This window comes from Bubalus bubalis, chromosome 21, assembly GCF_019923935.1.
Source record: "Bubalus bubalis isolate 160015118507 breed Murrah chromosome 21, NDDB_SH_1, whole genome shotgun sequence".
NCBI classification, from domain to species: domain Eukaryota; kingdom Metazoa; phylum Chordata; class Mammalia; order Artiodactyla; family Bovidae; genus Bubalus; species Bubalus bubalis.
The window spans coordinates 30,363,510-30,377,845 of NC_059177.1; the positions used below are offsets into that span (position 1 = coordinate 30,363,510).

Here is a 14,336-nt window from a genome sequence, read left to right on the forward strand (position 1 = left end):
TTTTTTGATTGCTAAATAATGTCACCAGTAAAGAGTTAACCAGATTTCACTTGATTCACTCTGGCTTAGATGATGATGAGTAATGCGAGGTTGGTAACTGCAAATTGTTGTTTATAAGCAAACATGGCATTGTGCAAACAAGCAGGCCTGGTCTCCAACTGGTTTGATTTCATGGTGGTCAGCAGCTGATCTATGTAACATACAACCTTTCTGCCTCTCTAAATGTCAGAAGAAGGACTGTTTGTTTATCTTGCCTTCTTTGCAGCTGTTTACTCTGTAATGCATTTACCTCGACCTTGATTCCCAGAGAGTGGCCCCTCTCTCCTCCCCAGCTCTGTTTACATTAGTCCTGCCCCTGGTGTCACCTATGAAATCTGTTGATTATTCCACCTGGTTAATGTTAAATTACTCTTGTAAGATGATGTGTTTGTTCATAAACACAAATGCTGGGCCCCTTGTTTACTGTACCCATGGTAGCAATCGTTATTAAACAAATATTGCTTTGTTTGCGGGTGTGAGCAGCAGTTTATCCTGCAAGGTCTGTTTTTAAAAACACACACGCATTAAAAAAAAAACAAAAAACTTACATGCTAGAATTTTGATAAAGAAAGAAAAGGGGAACTTGTCCCTGGAATGTGGTTGAAACAGACTTAGGTTTGCTTTTCTTATCTTTTGCTTGGATGAAGGGGCTGGAGAGATTAGCGAGTTGTTTGGTTTTTCTAAGAGATTTCCTTAGTGTAATGATATCTATGCAGTTGTTTGCTTTTTTCAGAAGGGAGAGAGCTCTCCTGAAAGGCCACTAGCTCAGTAATAGAACATCAGATGACTAGAAAACTCTTTGTGGAACAAACAAGGGCTTAGAAGGTCTAGGAGAAAAAGTCTAGTGCTATGAACAAGGCAGTCACCTTTGAAAGGTACAGTCCTTGAATTTTGTATTTTTATGTGTTGTGTGTTGTCCTGTGGGCTCCATATGGATCTTCTGTGATGCCTATACTACAAGTTTGAAAGAAGACTAACTTTTAGTTGAATATGTTCTGAATAATTCCCTGTACTATAAAGACATCCTGAGAGGACAGCATACAATTAATATCAGTGGTAATATTTTTAAAAGCTAGTATTTTGATTCTCTGTTACACTTACCTGCCTCACTTGAAAATGTGTTTATGCTTATATGATTTCTTGTTAAGTAAAGCAGACCTTGTATCTCTCTATTCAGCTTGAGGTGTCTGTGGAGGGGGTGTGTGTGTGTGTGTGTGTGTGTGTGTGTGACTCTAGGACAACTAGAGTCTGGCAACCACAACAGAAGCCTGTCCTTTGTCCTGTTTTGCAAACAATAGAAAAACTCAGCTCACATCATCTTTGTTTTTGTTTTTTAAATTCCTGTTTGTTGCTGTTTCTGACTTTGCCTTGTGATTCAGCACTGGGCAGGGCCTGCTAGCGTTTGCTGTAAATTATAAGGATACACCACACACTGGGTTGAGGGTGGAGGCTGAGGGGGTCATGACCTTCAAGAAATGGTGGTCTTTTATGTCAGCAAAAGCCTGCTAATCTCTCTGTGAGAGTAACTTTGGTAGGAGAAGGCTATACATGCATAGGTGGAGTTTTTGAAGGATAAAATTAAATAATTGTCCATTTCACACAACAGAGAAATGCAAGCAACAGACCTCTGATGGCCTGCATTCACAAAGCTGCCATGATTGCTATGAACTTATTGTTCACTTTGGCCACCAGAGCGGTTAGGTGCTGCAGGCGAAATGGGAGATACGTGAAGTGTGTCATCGAACACGCTGGTCATTAATTGCTGCTAGGTATCCGACTCTGTGTATATTCAGCTATATAAAATATAGAAATGAAAAAAATATATATTCTGACCTGGTTGTCGGTCACTTTATTCCATTAGACTCTTTCTGAGAATGCAGCAGTTGAATGTTCGAATGATTAAAGTTTGGTAGGCTTTGTTCTCAAACTTAAAATCTGTTTTGTTCTATGAAAATGCATTTTAATTAAGCTCCCCAGAACACCTGGCTCCATCATACCTTAAGCTTCAGAGGCTTCCTTGTGGCAAAGCAAACAACCTAGTCCTGAACTGGCAAGGCTCCTTTCTGCTCTGTTTAATTATTTGAGCTTGTCTGGATTAATATGCCAGGGAGTGGGTATGGATTCTCCTTTGTACTTCTGTCTCCTGGAGCGGCTTCTCACTTCTATACTTTGCTCACAGTTGCTATGATTACAGCACCTAAAGTCTCATCTACTGGGAGAGAGCAGAAAAAAAGACCAGTGGTCACTGAACCTCTAAAAATATAATTAGAGATCTGTAACTTTTTAGAGGTTGGAATGTTGTCATCTACCCTTCTTCATGTCTTCTTAATATAAAGAGTACAGCGTTCCAGAAGATTTGGTTATGACAAGTCACAAGACTGAGGCATCTATAGTCCCTGAAAAGTTTTGCTGCCCTGGAATTGAAGTTCAGAAATGCCTTTTCCTTAAAAGGTTGAAGTCCCCTGTCTTCACACGGAAAGCCTAGTAGAAAAGGGAAATCATCTGTTGTTGTTGTTAAGACCATCATTTTCAGTTCAGTTCAGTTGCTCATTCGTGTCCGACTCTTTGCGACCCCATGAATCACAGCACGCCAGGCCTCCCTGTCCATCACCAACTCCCGGAGTTCACTCAAACTCATGTCCATTGAGTCGGTGATGCCATCCAGCCATCTCATCCTCTGTCGTCCCCTTCTCTTCCTGCCCCCAATCCCTCCCAGCATCAGGGTCTTTTCCAATGAGTCAGCTCTTCGCATGAGGTGGCCAAAGTATTGGAGTTTCAGCTTTAGCATCATTCCTTCCAAAGAACACCCAGGGCTGATCTCCGTTAGAATGGACTGGTTGGATCTCCTTGCAGTCCAAGGGACTCTCAAGAGTCTTCTCCAACACCACCGTTCAAAAGCATCAATTCTTTGGCGCTCAGCTTTCCTCACAGTCCAACTCTCACATCCATACGTGACCACTGGAAAAACCATAGCTTTGACTAGACGGACCTTTGTTGGCAAAGTAATGTCTCTGCTTTTGAATATGCTATCTAGGTTGGTCATAACTTTCCTTCCAAGGAGTAAGAGTCTTTTAATTTCATGGCTGCAGTCACCATCTGCCGTGATTTTGGAGCCCCAAAAATAAAGTCTGACACTGTTTCCACTGTTTCCTCATCTATTTCCCATGAAGTGATGGGACCAGCTGCCATGATCTTAGTTTTCTGAATGTAGAGCTTTAAGCCAACTTTTTCACTCTCCTCTTTATTTCAACCTTATTCTACTAACTCTCTTCCAAGTCATGAATTACAGGGAAAATTAAACATCCTGTTATTTACCATCTCCAGGCCTCTGAATTATCCTCATGTGTATTACATGTTCACCATGGGTTTTGGTAGAGTTTTTTATTGGTTGATTATCTTTACATTTTCAGCAAACTGGGACAATCTTACTTCTGTGAAGACTTAAAATGATTTAATGGCTGACGTTCTCTTCTGAGTTTTAGAACTCCAAAACAGTTAGTCATTCCCGAGTACAGGAAGCAGAATATTTTAAAACAAGCAACATAAAAGGTGGTGACTACAGGCCCTTGATCTCATTTGATTGAGAGGTTGGATTTGAATTTTTCTGTTGTGTAATCATTTAGTTAAAAATTCAGCAGTTATATATTGGATTCCTATTATGTGCAAGGCATGTCTGAAAGTCAAGTTGGAGATAAAGGAATTTTGTGCTGTTTAATTCTTATTAAACAAATGGAGATGGAGAGGTGCAAAAGAAAATCATTTTAATCAGAAGGCCTTTTCTTGCATTTAATTGATAAATAAAAGTGCTTCTAGTTTGATAAGTACAAACTAGTTCCTATTTCTTTTTCCCTCCTCCTTTGCACTATAAAGGTTAAGAGAGCTATATTATTACTGTTATTATAAATTTGCAGTATTATTGTTATTAATTATTTCTTACTGACAATGAACGGAATTTTCATCTCAAGTTTCTCACCAACTGACCTCAATTCCTTGTTTCATAAAACCCCTATTGTTAGGGATTCTGGCTCTCTAGATGCATCCACCATATTGTTACCTGTACCCATTCCTTTCTCACACCAAACCCTGTGTTTCCTGCATTTTTGAAGGCCAGAGAGAGGAGTAACTCCTTTAGTCCCCAAATGCCAGTGCTTCCTAGGAGGGATGTTCCTGGAGCTTCTTTATTTCTCCTCCCAGAGAGGCCCAGCCCATCATCTGCATAATATTCTCTCTCCACACTAACCTGGGACGGATGAAGATTCCAGTTTTACCCTAGACGGTCCCATATGACTAACTTGCCACTTGGTTTTTTTTTTAAGATGCTTTGACCACTTCATTGCTCCTTAACTTTTTCTTCGTTAAGTACTACACGAAATTCCAGATTTTTAAAGATAGATGTAGACGCGTACAGTGCATGATAAAGTTGATAATACATAAATCATTTTTAACAACAGGTAATATGCATAATTTATGGTGTTACAGTGCTATCTTTTTGATATTTATGATGGATAGTGCTCAATTTTTGCCCTCATATTACTGCTTTAAATTATACCACGAGAAAATTAATGAGAAAGTAGATTTATGGGTTTCATTTGTTTGTCAATTCGGAAATTAATTGGGTGTTAATTTTAGCCGTCCCTCATCAGACCAGGACTTCAGTCTGTATGCATTACTTTGTATTCATTGTGGCTTACTTCCCATTTACTGTGGGTCACTAGCTTTGCATACATTAAAATAGCCCTCCGGCTCATTCCCTTGATTACTTTTTGAACTGCCATGCATTAGAAAATTTACGCCTTTCTGTTATAATTATGAAAATTTGGTTTTGGGAGATGGTGCCTTCACAGCATAGTTAGTACTCTGACTTCTCTCCCTTAACTTGGCCCTAGGATGGTTGTTCCATGAAATGGGACTGCTGCCACTGGGGTCAGTGGACGGACAGAAGTGTGTCTAAAGAGTTCAGAGACAGTTTGTGGAAGTGCTCTCAGATGAGAAAGTAATCAGCTGTGGTCAGTCCGTTTCTCCTGTTCTTCCTCCTCCTCTTCTTTTATCTTTGAGAGTATGCTGTGAGACTGCCGGTTGCAGACAGTCATTCAGTATCTTGGAGCCAGCTGTGGCCCTTCCATCATGCCCTTTCTTCACTTGCTTCCTGTAATCCGCTCCACCGGCCCTGTGTCTCCTCACTGCCACCTGCCCCAGTAGCATCTTTCCAGGTAAAGAGTGAAAGATTGGGAAGCTTGTGTCTCTTGCTGGGAAATGTAGACCCCTCTTCTACATGGAGGCCCTGACTTCCATCTCTATGTTTTGGTATTTGATTCCCTGACTTGAAGGAGAGGAAGTGAGAGTACCAGGTGGGTTAGTTTCCCAGGTGACACCACTGAACTACAACGGGGAATACGTTCCCCTTAGCCACACCTTAAAACTCCTTGGTGTGTATAGTGTGGCGAGGTAAATCCTTCACACATTTAAAGGGAATAGTTCATTTATCTAATGAGACCCGAAAGTGTGTGTTGGTCTTATTTCTTAATACAGACAGGTATTATTTCTTCTTTCCTGAACCATGTGGAAATGATTGTTGAGGATTTTGAATCTTCATGCTGCAACGTGAGGATTTTAAAGAGTACTTCTTTCCAAGAAGAACTGGGCTGACTCTCACTCTTTTTTAACTCACCTACAAACCCTGTGCGAAGTCTAACTGATAATTGGGTTGGAGCCAATGATCGAGATTGTGAAAGTACAGACATACCCTCCTGTTATTGCACTTCACCTTATTGTGCTTTGCAGACACTGCATGTGGCTCTCTATAAATTGAAGGCTTTTGGCAACCCTGTATCCAACAAGTCTATCAGCCCCATTTTTTTCCAGTAGATTTTACTCACTTTGTGTCTTGGTATCACAAATTTGTCATTCTTACTGTATTTCAAATTTTAAAAATTATTACTATACTTACTAGAGTGCTCTGTAATCAGCGGTTTTTTATATGACTGTTGCAATAAAGATTACAACTTCTTGAAGGTTCAGATGGTGGTTAGCATTTTTCAGCAATAAAGGTTTTTAATTAAAGTATTTTTATTAACAGAATACTTTTTTTCAGACACAATGCTATTGTACACTTAATACACTACGATAGAGTAGAAACATAACTTTTCTATGCACTGGGAAACCAAAAAATGTGTGTGACTCACTTTACTGTGATATTTGCTTTATTCAGATATTCATTTTCCTGCCATATTCTGGAACCAAACCTGCACTGTCTCTGAGGCCTGCTTGTATTAGCTACTCATATAATCTCTCCATTTGTAGAGTTCCCCCAGTCCTCCTTCCCTCCATCACTTCCTTCATTTCACCTTTCCATCCTTCCTTTTTTTTTCAAAGCCTCTCTTGTCTCTTCAAAGTGCATACCATTTTCCTTCCTTCCTCACACATGGATGAACAATGAGAAAGAGGGTATTTTGGGGGGGAGGGGGGCTGAAAGGGGAGGGGATAGAGTGGGAGAAGGACTGTATAATCACTCTTAATCATTTTCCTAAAAAGTGATCTTGCAGTTAACTTTTCTTCTCCTCTCCCCATAGACATATAAATATATTTTACAAAACTATGTTTAGTTTAATTTACACATCCTTTCATGAACAGACCAAGTTCTTTAAGGGCATTTATTCTGCTTCATATAAATAATTGATCAGCCAAGTTAATTTACTTCTGCCTGACTTGGTCAACCTTAATTAACTGCCCTGGAATCAAGACTGAACTTTTTGTTAGCTTAAAATCTTTCACAAGCATGATAACAAGGGTTTTATTTTCCTTAAATTTTCAGCATCAACACTGTAACCAAGGAAATAATCATAATAAGAAAGCATTGCTTTCATTTACTATAAATACATTGGCCTGGACATTATGAATTTTCCAGAATACTTCCAGAGAGCAGCTCTATTGGCAACGACAATAAATAAGCACACTAAACTCAGTTCTCATCCCTCCTACAAGTCCCTCCAGCACAAAAATCGATCTTTTGAAATCAGTAGCGCTGTAACGTTTCCAAGTAAGATGAGAAGCGGGCCATTTTGGCTTTCGTAAGCTTTCCGACATCTGTGCGACTGTAGCATCAGCTTTTGTGCGGTTATGTTGAATGGATCATATGTGATTTAAACACGCCCGGCTCCTTCAGAGAAGTCAGAGACAAGGCTGGAGGAAGGTTTGGCTTTTGTTTTTTGAGAAAGGACTTGTTAGGGGGTATGGCGTGGCCATGCCCTTCAGGTGCCATGCCTTTCCTGTTTAGGCTCTCTGGATGATTGTGTGTCCTTTCTTGTTTTCAGTTTGTCATGGAGCAAAGCAGATCATTGCCTCTAGGATGCCCCAGCCCTAGAGGGAGGCGGAGGTCACACACACTAGGTGCTTGTGACAAGCACCCAAGAAGAGAGCTCAGCATTCCAAGCCAGAGAACAGAGATGCCTCTCCTGCGACTTGCTTTAGATGCGTCTAAAATTGTAAAACTCAGTAGAAAAACCTCAAGTACAGCGGTTGGCTAGCATGCTGATACCTTTAGCTTTGTACTTCGGATGTTTTTTCCTTGTCTACCTGCCACCTTCGTCATTGTCTTTTTGGGTTTTGACTCCGTTTTCTTTGTGTAGATGTCCTAATTCACTACCCAGTGCAGGACTTTGCAAATTGGAAATTTGCTCGTCCTTTATGGAATGGACAAGTTCACGTCTGCCTAACTTGCTGAGGTTTAGTTTTCTTACCTGTAAAGTGGGAGTAGCCTTTTCTCCCTCATAGAGTACTTCTGTGTTTGAAAAGTACATCAGAGGGCTTTGTAGTTTGTGCATATGATACAAATAGAAAAGCCTTATTAAATAGCTTGAAACGTTCCATAGAAAGAAAAAACTGCCAGCCCAGATATTGTTAGAAACATTCTTAGACATCGACACTCCTCATTTTTTCACATGTGCTTTTCAAAAAACCTGTTTTCTCCTGATTGGTGTGGGAGATTATAGCAAAATTTAAATCTTCCAACCAACATACTACTGTTAGCACTTGACTAATTAAGGACATCCTCGGACCAAAATAATCCTTTATGCAATTTCGATCCCAAAGCCTGCACTCTCACAAACCTGGTCCCCAAGCCAAGCTGCTTGGCTTGATGCCTGTGAAACTTGTGCTAGAGGACTTGGCAGTCTTCTGTGGAACTGCATGGAGCAAACCTTCTCATCAGATTGTGCGTTGGATATTATTCTGACTCCACCCACCACAATGTTGTCAAACCCAGGAAAAGGGAGCTGGGTCAGTCTCTTTGACACTTGTCTTCAGATCTGGGAGCCCAGTGGTCAACGTGACTTGAAAGCCATATTTCACCTGTAGCACTGCTTCCTGAGGATGGGCTATTTGGCTAAATATGTCCCATTCTGAGGGCAGGTATAGAGTTTAGGTATAGACAAAAGCATTGTCTTTGTGGAGTGGGAAACCCCTGATATAGATAGGCTTTCTGGAAGGTGAAAAACATTTTTTTCCTTTTTTGTTTAGATATGCTTGTAACATACCCTAAAACCTAAATGGGCTTCCTTGCTTAGTACTAAAACGACTATTTCCTTAAACACTTTTTTTTCCCTTAGCTTCTGTACACGTGGGAAAGTTTATGACAGAGAAACTAAAATGTTGAGGGACAAGAAAACACCTACATTTCAGAAATTTGGTGTGTTTTTTTTGGTGATGAACTAGATACTTGCTTTGCCTGGTTCTTGCATCTTAAAGTTTTAGTTCTTTTTTGGTAGATTCTTCACTCTGCAGACAGTAAGATATGAATGCAATTTTTAAAGGACTATAATCACTGAAATATCTGATCTAAAGAGACAAGAGTGAATCAGCTGTTGTGTCTGAGTTTGTTTTCCACCTGTTCACAAAAAATGCCATTCTTAATCCAGTTCAGAATTGGATTAACTTTAGTGTGTGTGTGTGTGTGTGTGTATGTGTGTGTGTGTATGCCTTCTGGGTTTATGAAATTTGTCATTACATTGGATTATACTATGCACGGAAAGGAAAAAAGATATGGATTTTTCTGTTCAATTTTTCCAGTTGTTTTTGTATGAGTATAGAACAGACTTAAACCAGTGTCTTACAGGAAGACAACCTCCTATAAAGATGCCTAGAGTGTTTAAATTTGCGTGTTGTCACATATTTCATCTACGGGGCAGAAATCTGTAACACTTTGTGTATATGTGTCATCCATGATTTGAATCAATTTGTGTAAAAGTTTTCTGCCCTTTTATCTAAGATTGGTATTTCCCAGTTGTCTTAATTATTTGGGCATTCCTTAGCTTGGATGTTTGAATTACCACCTCCCTTTAAGTGATAATTGTTTGTGTCTGGCCTCTCAGCCTGGAGTGCGACCCTAAAATGTTCATTGTTTGGCCCTTTCTTTACCTCAGCTTTAAAAAACACATAGCTAAGAACTCTGACATCAGACTGAATTTGTCTTAAGTAGTCCCCCTGCCCCCCAATCCACAGCTTCACTCTCTGAGGTTTGTTTTCCTCAGTCTGAAAATATTAAATGGAAAATTCCAGAAATAAGCAATTCTTAAGTTTTAGATTCAACGCCATTCTCAGCGAGATGAAATCTCACCATCCTGCTCCGATTTCCCCAGGACTGGAATCATCCCTTTGCCCAGCGTTTCCCACCCATTTTCCATTCAGTAGCCATCTCAGTTGTGTCCAGGTATCACAGGGCTCGTGTTCAAGAACGTGCATGTTGGTGCTGGTGATGCTGGTACTTCGGATGTGCCAGAGAGGAGCCATAAAGTGCTTCCTTTAGGTGAAAAAGTGAAAGTTCTCAGTAAGGAAAGAAAAAAATCATGTGGAGAAGAACCAATCTTCTATCCATGAATTTGTGATGAAGGAAAAAGAAGGGCATACTAGTTTTGCTCTTGTACTTTGAACAGCAGAAGTTGTGATCATAGTGTCTGAAAAGTGCTTATTTAAGCTGGAAAAGGCATTAAATATGTCCAGCAAGATATTTTGAGAGAGACCACACTCACATAACTTTCACCCTAGTATATTGTTATAATTTTTTTTTATTGTTAGTTATCACCATTAATCTCTTAGAAATTAAACTTTACCTTAGGCATGTATGTATGGGAAAAAACACAGTGTATATAGGGTTCATTAGTCATCCACTGGGGATCTTGGAATGTATCCCCTGTGGATAAAGGGGGGATTACTATAATAATCCTTTATGCAATCCTTTATATATATATATCTTTAAAAATTTTTTTGATGTTTAGTACTTTCAAATTCAGGCTTCCCTTGTGGCTCAGCTAGTAAAGAATCTGCCTGCAATGTGGGAGACCTAGGTTCGATTCCTGGGTTGAGAAGATGCCCTGGAGAAGGGAAAGGCTACCCACTCCAGTATTCTGTCCTGGAGAATTCCATGGACTTGTACAGTTCATGGGGTCGCAAAGAGTCAGAAACGACTGAGCGACTTGCACTTTACACTTTCAAATTCAGAATTTTTTTTTTAATCTGCCTAGGCAACATTTTCTCCAAAATAAGCATAAGAGGGCCTAGACCTTTCACACCTTAAACCAGACCAGACGTTAGGAATTCAGTATGAGAAACACATAACTCTGAATGGGACTTCTCAGGACAATCTTAACCATAAGACAAAGACAAGAGTCAGTTTATTTAGCCTGTGAAAAGTTGTGACTCCCCCCCTCCCTCTCTCAAAGTAGCTTATCTTACTGGAATGGCCAGTTTTGAAAAGTTCCAATACTTGAATGATTCCAGGGAGTGCAAATCTTGAGAGCGCTTTTGGGGTTTTGACTGTAAGGGGTTTTAGCATGGATTAATACCTCAGGAGGCCTCTTGCTAAGGTGTGTTATCTCCTGATAGACTACATTTGGAAAATACTTCTCTAAGAGTGTAATACATCATACAGAGCCTATACATACTAAAATTAAAGGTTACACCTAATACACTGAATGAAATGACTTACTGGTTTTTGAGCAAAACATCCAGATATAATCACAGGAATTTAACCATAAATTCTAAGTTCATCTGACAATGTTTTTTTTTCTGAGGAAAAAGATAACATAAATAGAACAATACTACTAAAAGTTGAATTTGCTTTTCTTTTAAAGTTTTTAATTAATTTCTGTTTTATATTAGAGAATAGTTGTTTTGCAATGTTGTGTTAGTTTCAGGTGTACAGCCAAGTGATTCACTTGTACATATACATATATCTGTTCTTTTTCAGATTGTTTTCCCATAGAAGCTATTAGAGAATATTGGTAGAGTTCCCTGTGCTATACAGTGGAGCCCTTAAAACTTGAATTTGGACCAACAGTTCCATCTTCAGAAACTAGACTACTGGACCACTAATAAGGGATAAGTTGAGTGAAAGGAAGTGACAACTGTTTACAGAGTTTGGCAACATTGAAGGCAGGGCCCTTCTCCTTATGTACAACAACTGTGCTAACAGCTGTTTTTTTCTTTCTCCCTGGCTCCCTCCTGCAAATCAGGTTTTTGAGTCATGATGCAAGAATCTGGGACTGAGACAAAAAGTAACGGTTCAGCCATCCAGAATGGGTCTAGTGGCGGCAACCACTTATTAGAGTGCGGCAGTCTTCGGGAAGGGCGGTCCAACGGGGAGACGCCGGCCGTGGACGTGGGGACGGCCGATCTGGCCCACGTGCAGCAGCAGCAGCAGGTACCGTGCGCTGGAGTCGGGCCGTGGAGGGAGGTAGATGCAGATGCTACCGTTTCATTGCACACTTGACCACCGTGACCGTCTGATACTCAGCCAGCTATCTGACAGTACGCAACATCTTTTAAGCCGGGGCCCCAGCCATTGGCATTAAGAAACAAATTCTCAAGCTTTTGTCATTTCAGTCTTGGGAAGCCCCTCTGTCTTGGGAAATGGTTGTTGAAAGTGAGATCGGGTGGACCTCTGGCCACTTCCTTGGAGCCCCTAATATGCCAGCCTAAAGTTTAACTACTTGGAATAAAAGGAATCTTTGGAGAAATGGTTCCTAATGCTTGAGTTTAAAAAAAAAAAAAACAACAACAACAATGATAAAAAGACTTATTAAGCCTTAGGAAGAAGGAAACAAATAAGGGGTCAAGGATACAGGAGAAACAAGGGTTATAAGCAAGAAAAGTAGGTGAAACAGGAGAGTAGGAATAAGGAGAAATACCCAAGCAAAATTGGGTAGATAACGAGACATCAATAATGCAGGCATTGGTGTAAGAAATTGCTTGCTGTTACTCAGAGTTTAGGGAGATAGGCCACTTAAAAATGTTTCTTATATTCATACAGCAGTTGGTATGTGACTAAATCTTATTACTGTTTTAAAGGATCTCTTTTTGGTGGCTACCCCAAATGATCACAAGTTGTGACATACTCATTCTTGTTATATCCTTTGTAGGCATTTATATGGGTAACTGTGATTGGTAAAATATTTACAAATGGCAAAGGGTGTGACAAGGTGAATGTTGCTGGTTGGCCAAAGTGTTGATGCAAATTCAAGTAAGTAGCATTTGCTTGAAGATAAGCATTGTTTTCACAGCCTCTTTTAGAATTAGGAAATAGTGTACATTTTTGTTAATGATCATGAATGATTTTTGTTGCATTTTAGTGTTTGATTCATTTATTAAATACAAAGTAATTTGGAAAAAAGGTTTAAAAAGAGTGGTAAATCTTTGGCCCTTTCTGAATGAAACACATTGTTGGGGGTTGGGGGAAAGAAGGAAAAATGTAAACCTTTTCTCAAACCATTTTCTTAGAATCTATAGCAGAGAAACTAAGGCAGTCCCTTCCTGTTTTAGGGATATAGCATTTGGCGGTCTCTAAAACATGTATTATTTTCTCCTTTCTAAGAATTTTTACCAATAAGGAATCATTAGCTTGTTAGTCTGTCAGAAACCGTTGGAACCAGCTTGAGACAGTGAAATCTGTGGGGAAAAAATAGAAAAGAGAGAAAGAGACTTGAAGTGATTTGATCTCTCTTCTAGTGGCAGCTCAGATTCCATAGTGCCTGCTTCCTGGGCATCACATCAGCTGGGGTTTATGTGTGTAAACTCGGGGTATTTGCAGTAGTGCAAATGGCCAAATCCCAACCAGTGACATTGGTGACAAGACCTATCAGTGGTAGAAAGGGAGCCATGTATTTGTGTGTGTGTTTGTTCGTGTGATATTCTCAGATATTTCTGGATATATTGGAAATAAGTTGGTAATTTGGTTTGCCATTTTCTGTGCCCGTACCAAACAGAGGCCAAGATCAACTGTTTCTTTATGGAGCAGCTGAAGTGGGGCTATTGACTGATGTGGTATACGTGAGTACATGCTGAGTCACTTCAGTTGTGTCCGACTCTTTGTGACCCCATGGCCTGATGTGGTATGAACACAGAGTAATTAGTATTTAGAACATGTCAATTGGATAAATGGGAAATTAACATCTTCTGATTTTTATTTAAAGAACTGAAAATCATCCACTATCTCAAAGTCATAAGCCAGCCAAAAATGTTACTTTTATGACACACACACACACAGACACACCCCTCCCTCCCTACCCCACGAACAGCAACCACAAGTTGACCTCACAGAAGAAGGTAATATACATTCATTTTTTTAAGAATTAGTTTATTTTTTAATTGGAAGATAATTGCTTTACAACGTTGTATTGGTTTCTGCCATACCACAGCATGATGCAGTCATAACTCTAAGCATACCCCTTCCTCTTGAGTCTCTCGCTCCTGCCCTCACCCCATCCCACCCCTCTGGGTCATCGCAGAGCACCAGGCTGGGCTTCCTGTGTTCACAGCAGCTTCCCACTAGCTTCTATTTTACACATGATAGTGCATATAGGTCAATCCTACTTTCTCTGTTCGTCCCACCCTGTCTCTCTCCCGCTGTCTCCACGAGTCCATTCTTTACATCTGCATCTGTTTGCACTGCAAATAGGTTCATCAGCACCATTTTTCTAGATACCATATATATACATTAATATGCAATATTTGTTTTTCTCTTTCTGAATTATTTTGCTCATGTATATGTACATTTTAACAGCATCTTCCTTGAAAACCATCAGCCGCAAAATTAGTTATTCATGTCTCCCCTCTTTTATCTTGGCTCTGACCACTTTTTAGAGAATATGTTGTTTGGGTAATTGGTGTACAGGTCAATACCTTTTGATTGTACTTCAAAGTGCTTTTAATATTTTTATAACAATTTTATTTCTAATTGCCTCTGATATGTTTTGGGAAGGAAGAAAGCAGTTGGGTCTATCATTGTGCCTGAAACTCCATATATTGTG

General features: G+C 39.8%; 1 protein-coding gene across 14 annotated transcripts in view; it reads left to right on the forward strand.

The window, feature by feature from the left end:
• The window catches only part of FOXP1 (forkhead box P1), a 625,706-nt gene that overhangs the window by 374,271 nt on the left and 237,099 nt on the right, over positions 1-14,336 (forward strand). For all 14 annotated transcript variants that reach the window (XM_044933847.2, XM_044933846.2, XM_044933848.2 and 11 more), the window contains one exon: positions 11,544-11,731. In XM_044933847.2, the coding sequence (XP_044789782.1) occupies positions 11,555-11,731 (177 nt within the window). In that variant the 5' untranslated portion in view covers positions 11,544-11,554. The remainder of the gene's footprint in view (positions 1-11,543; positions 11,732-14,336) is intronic.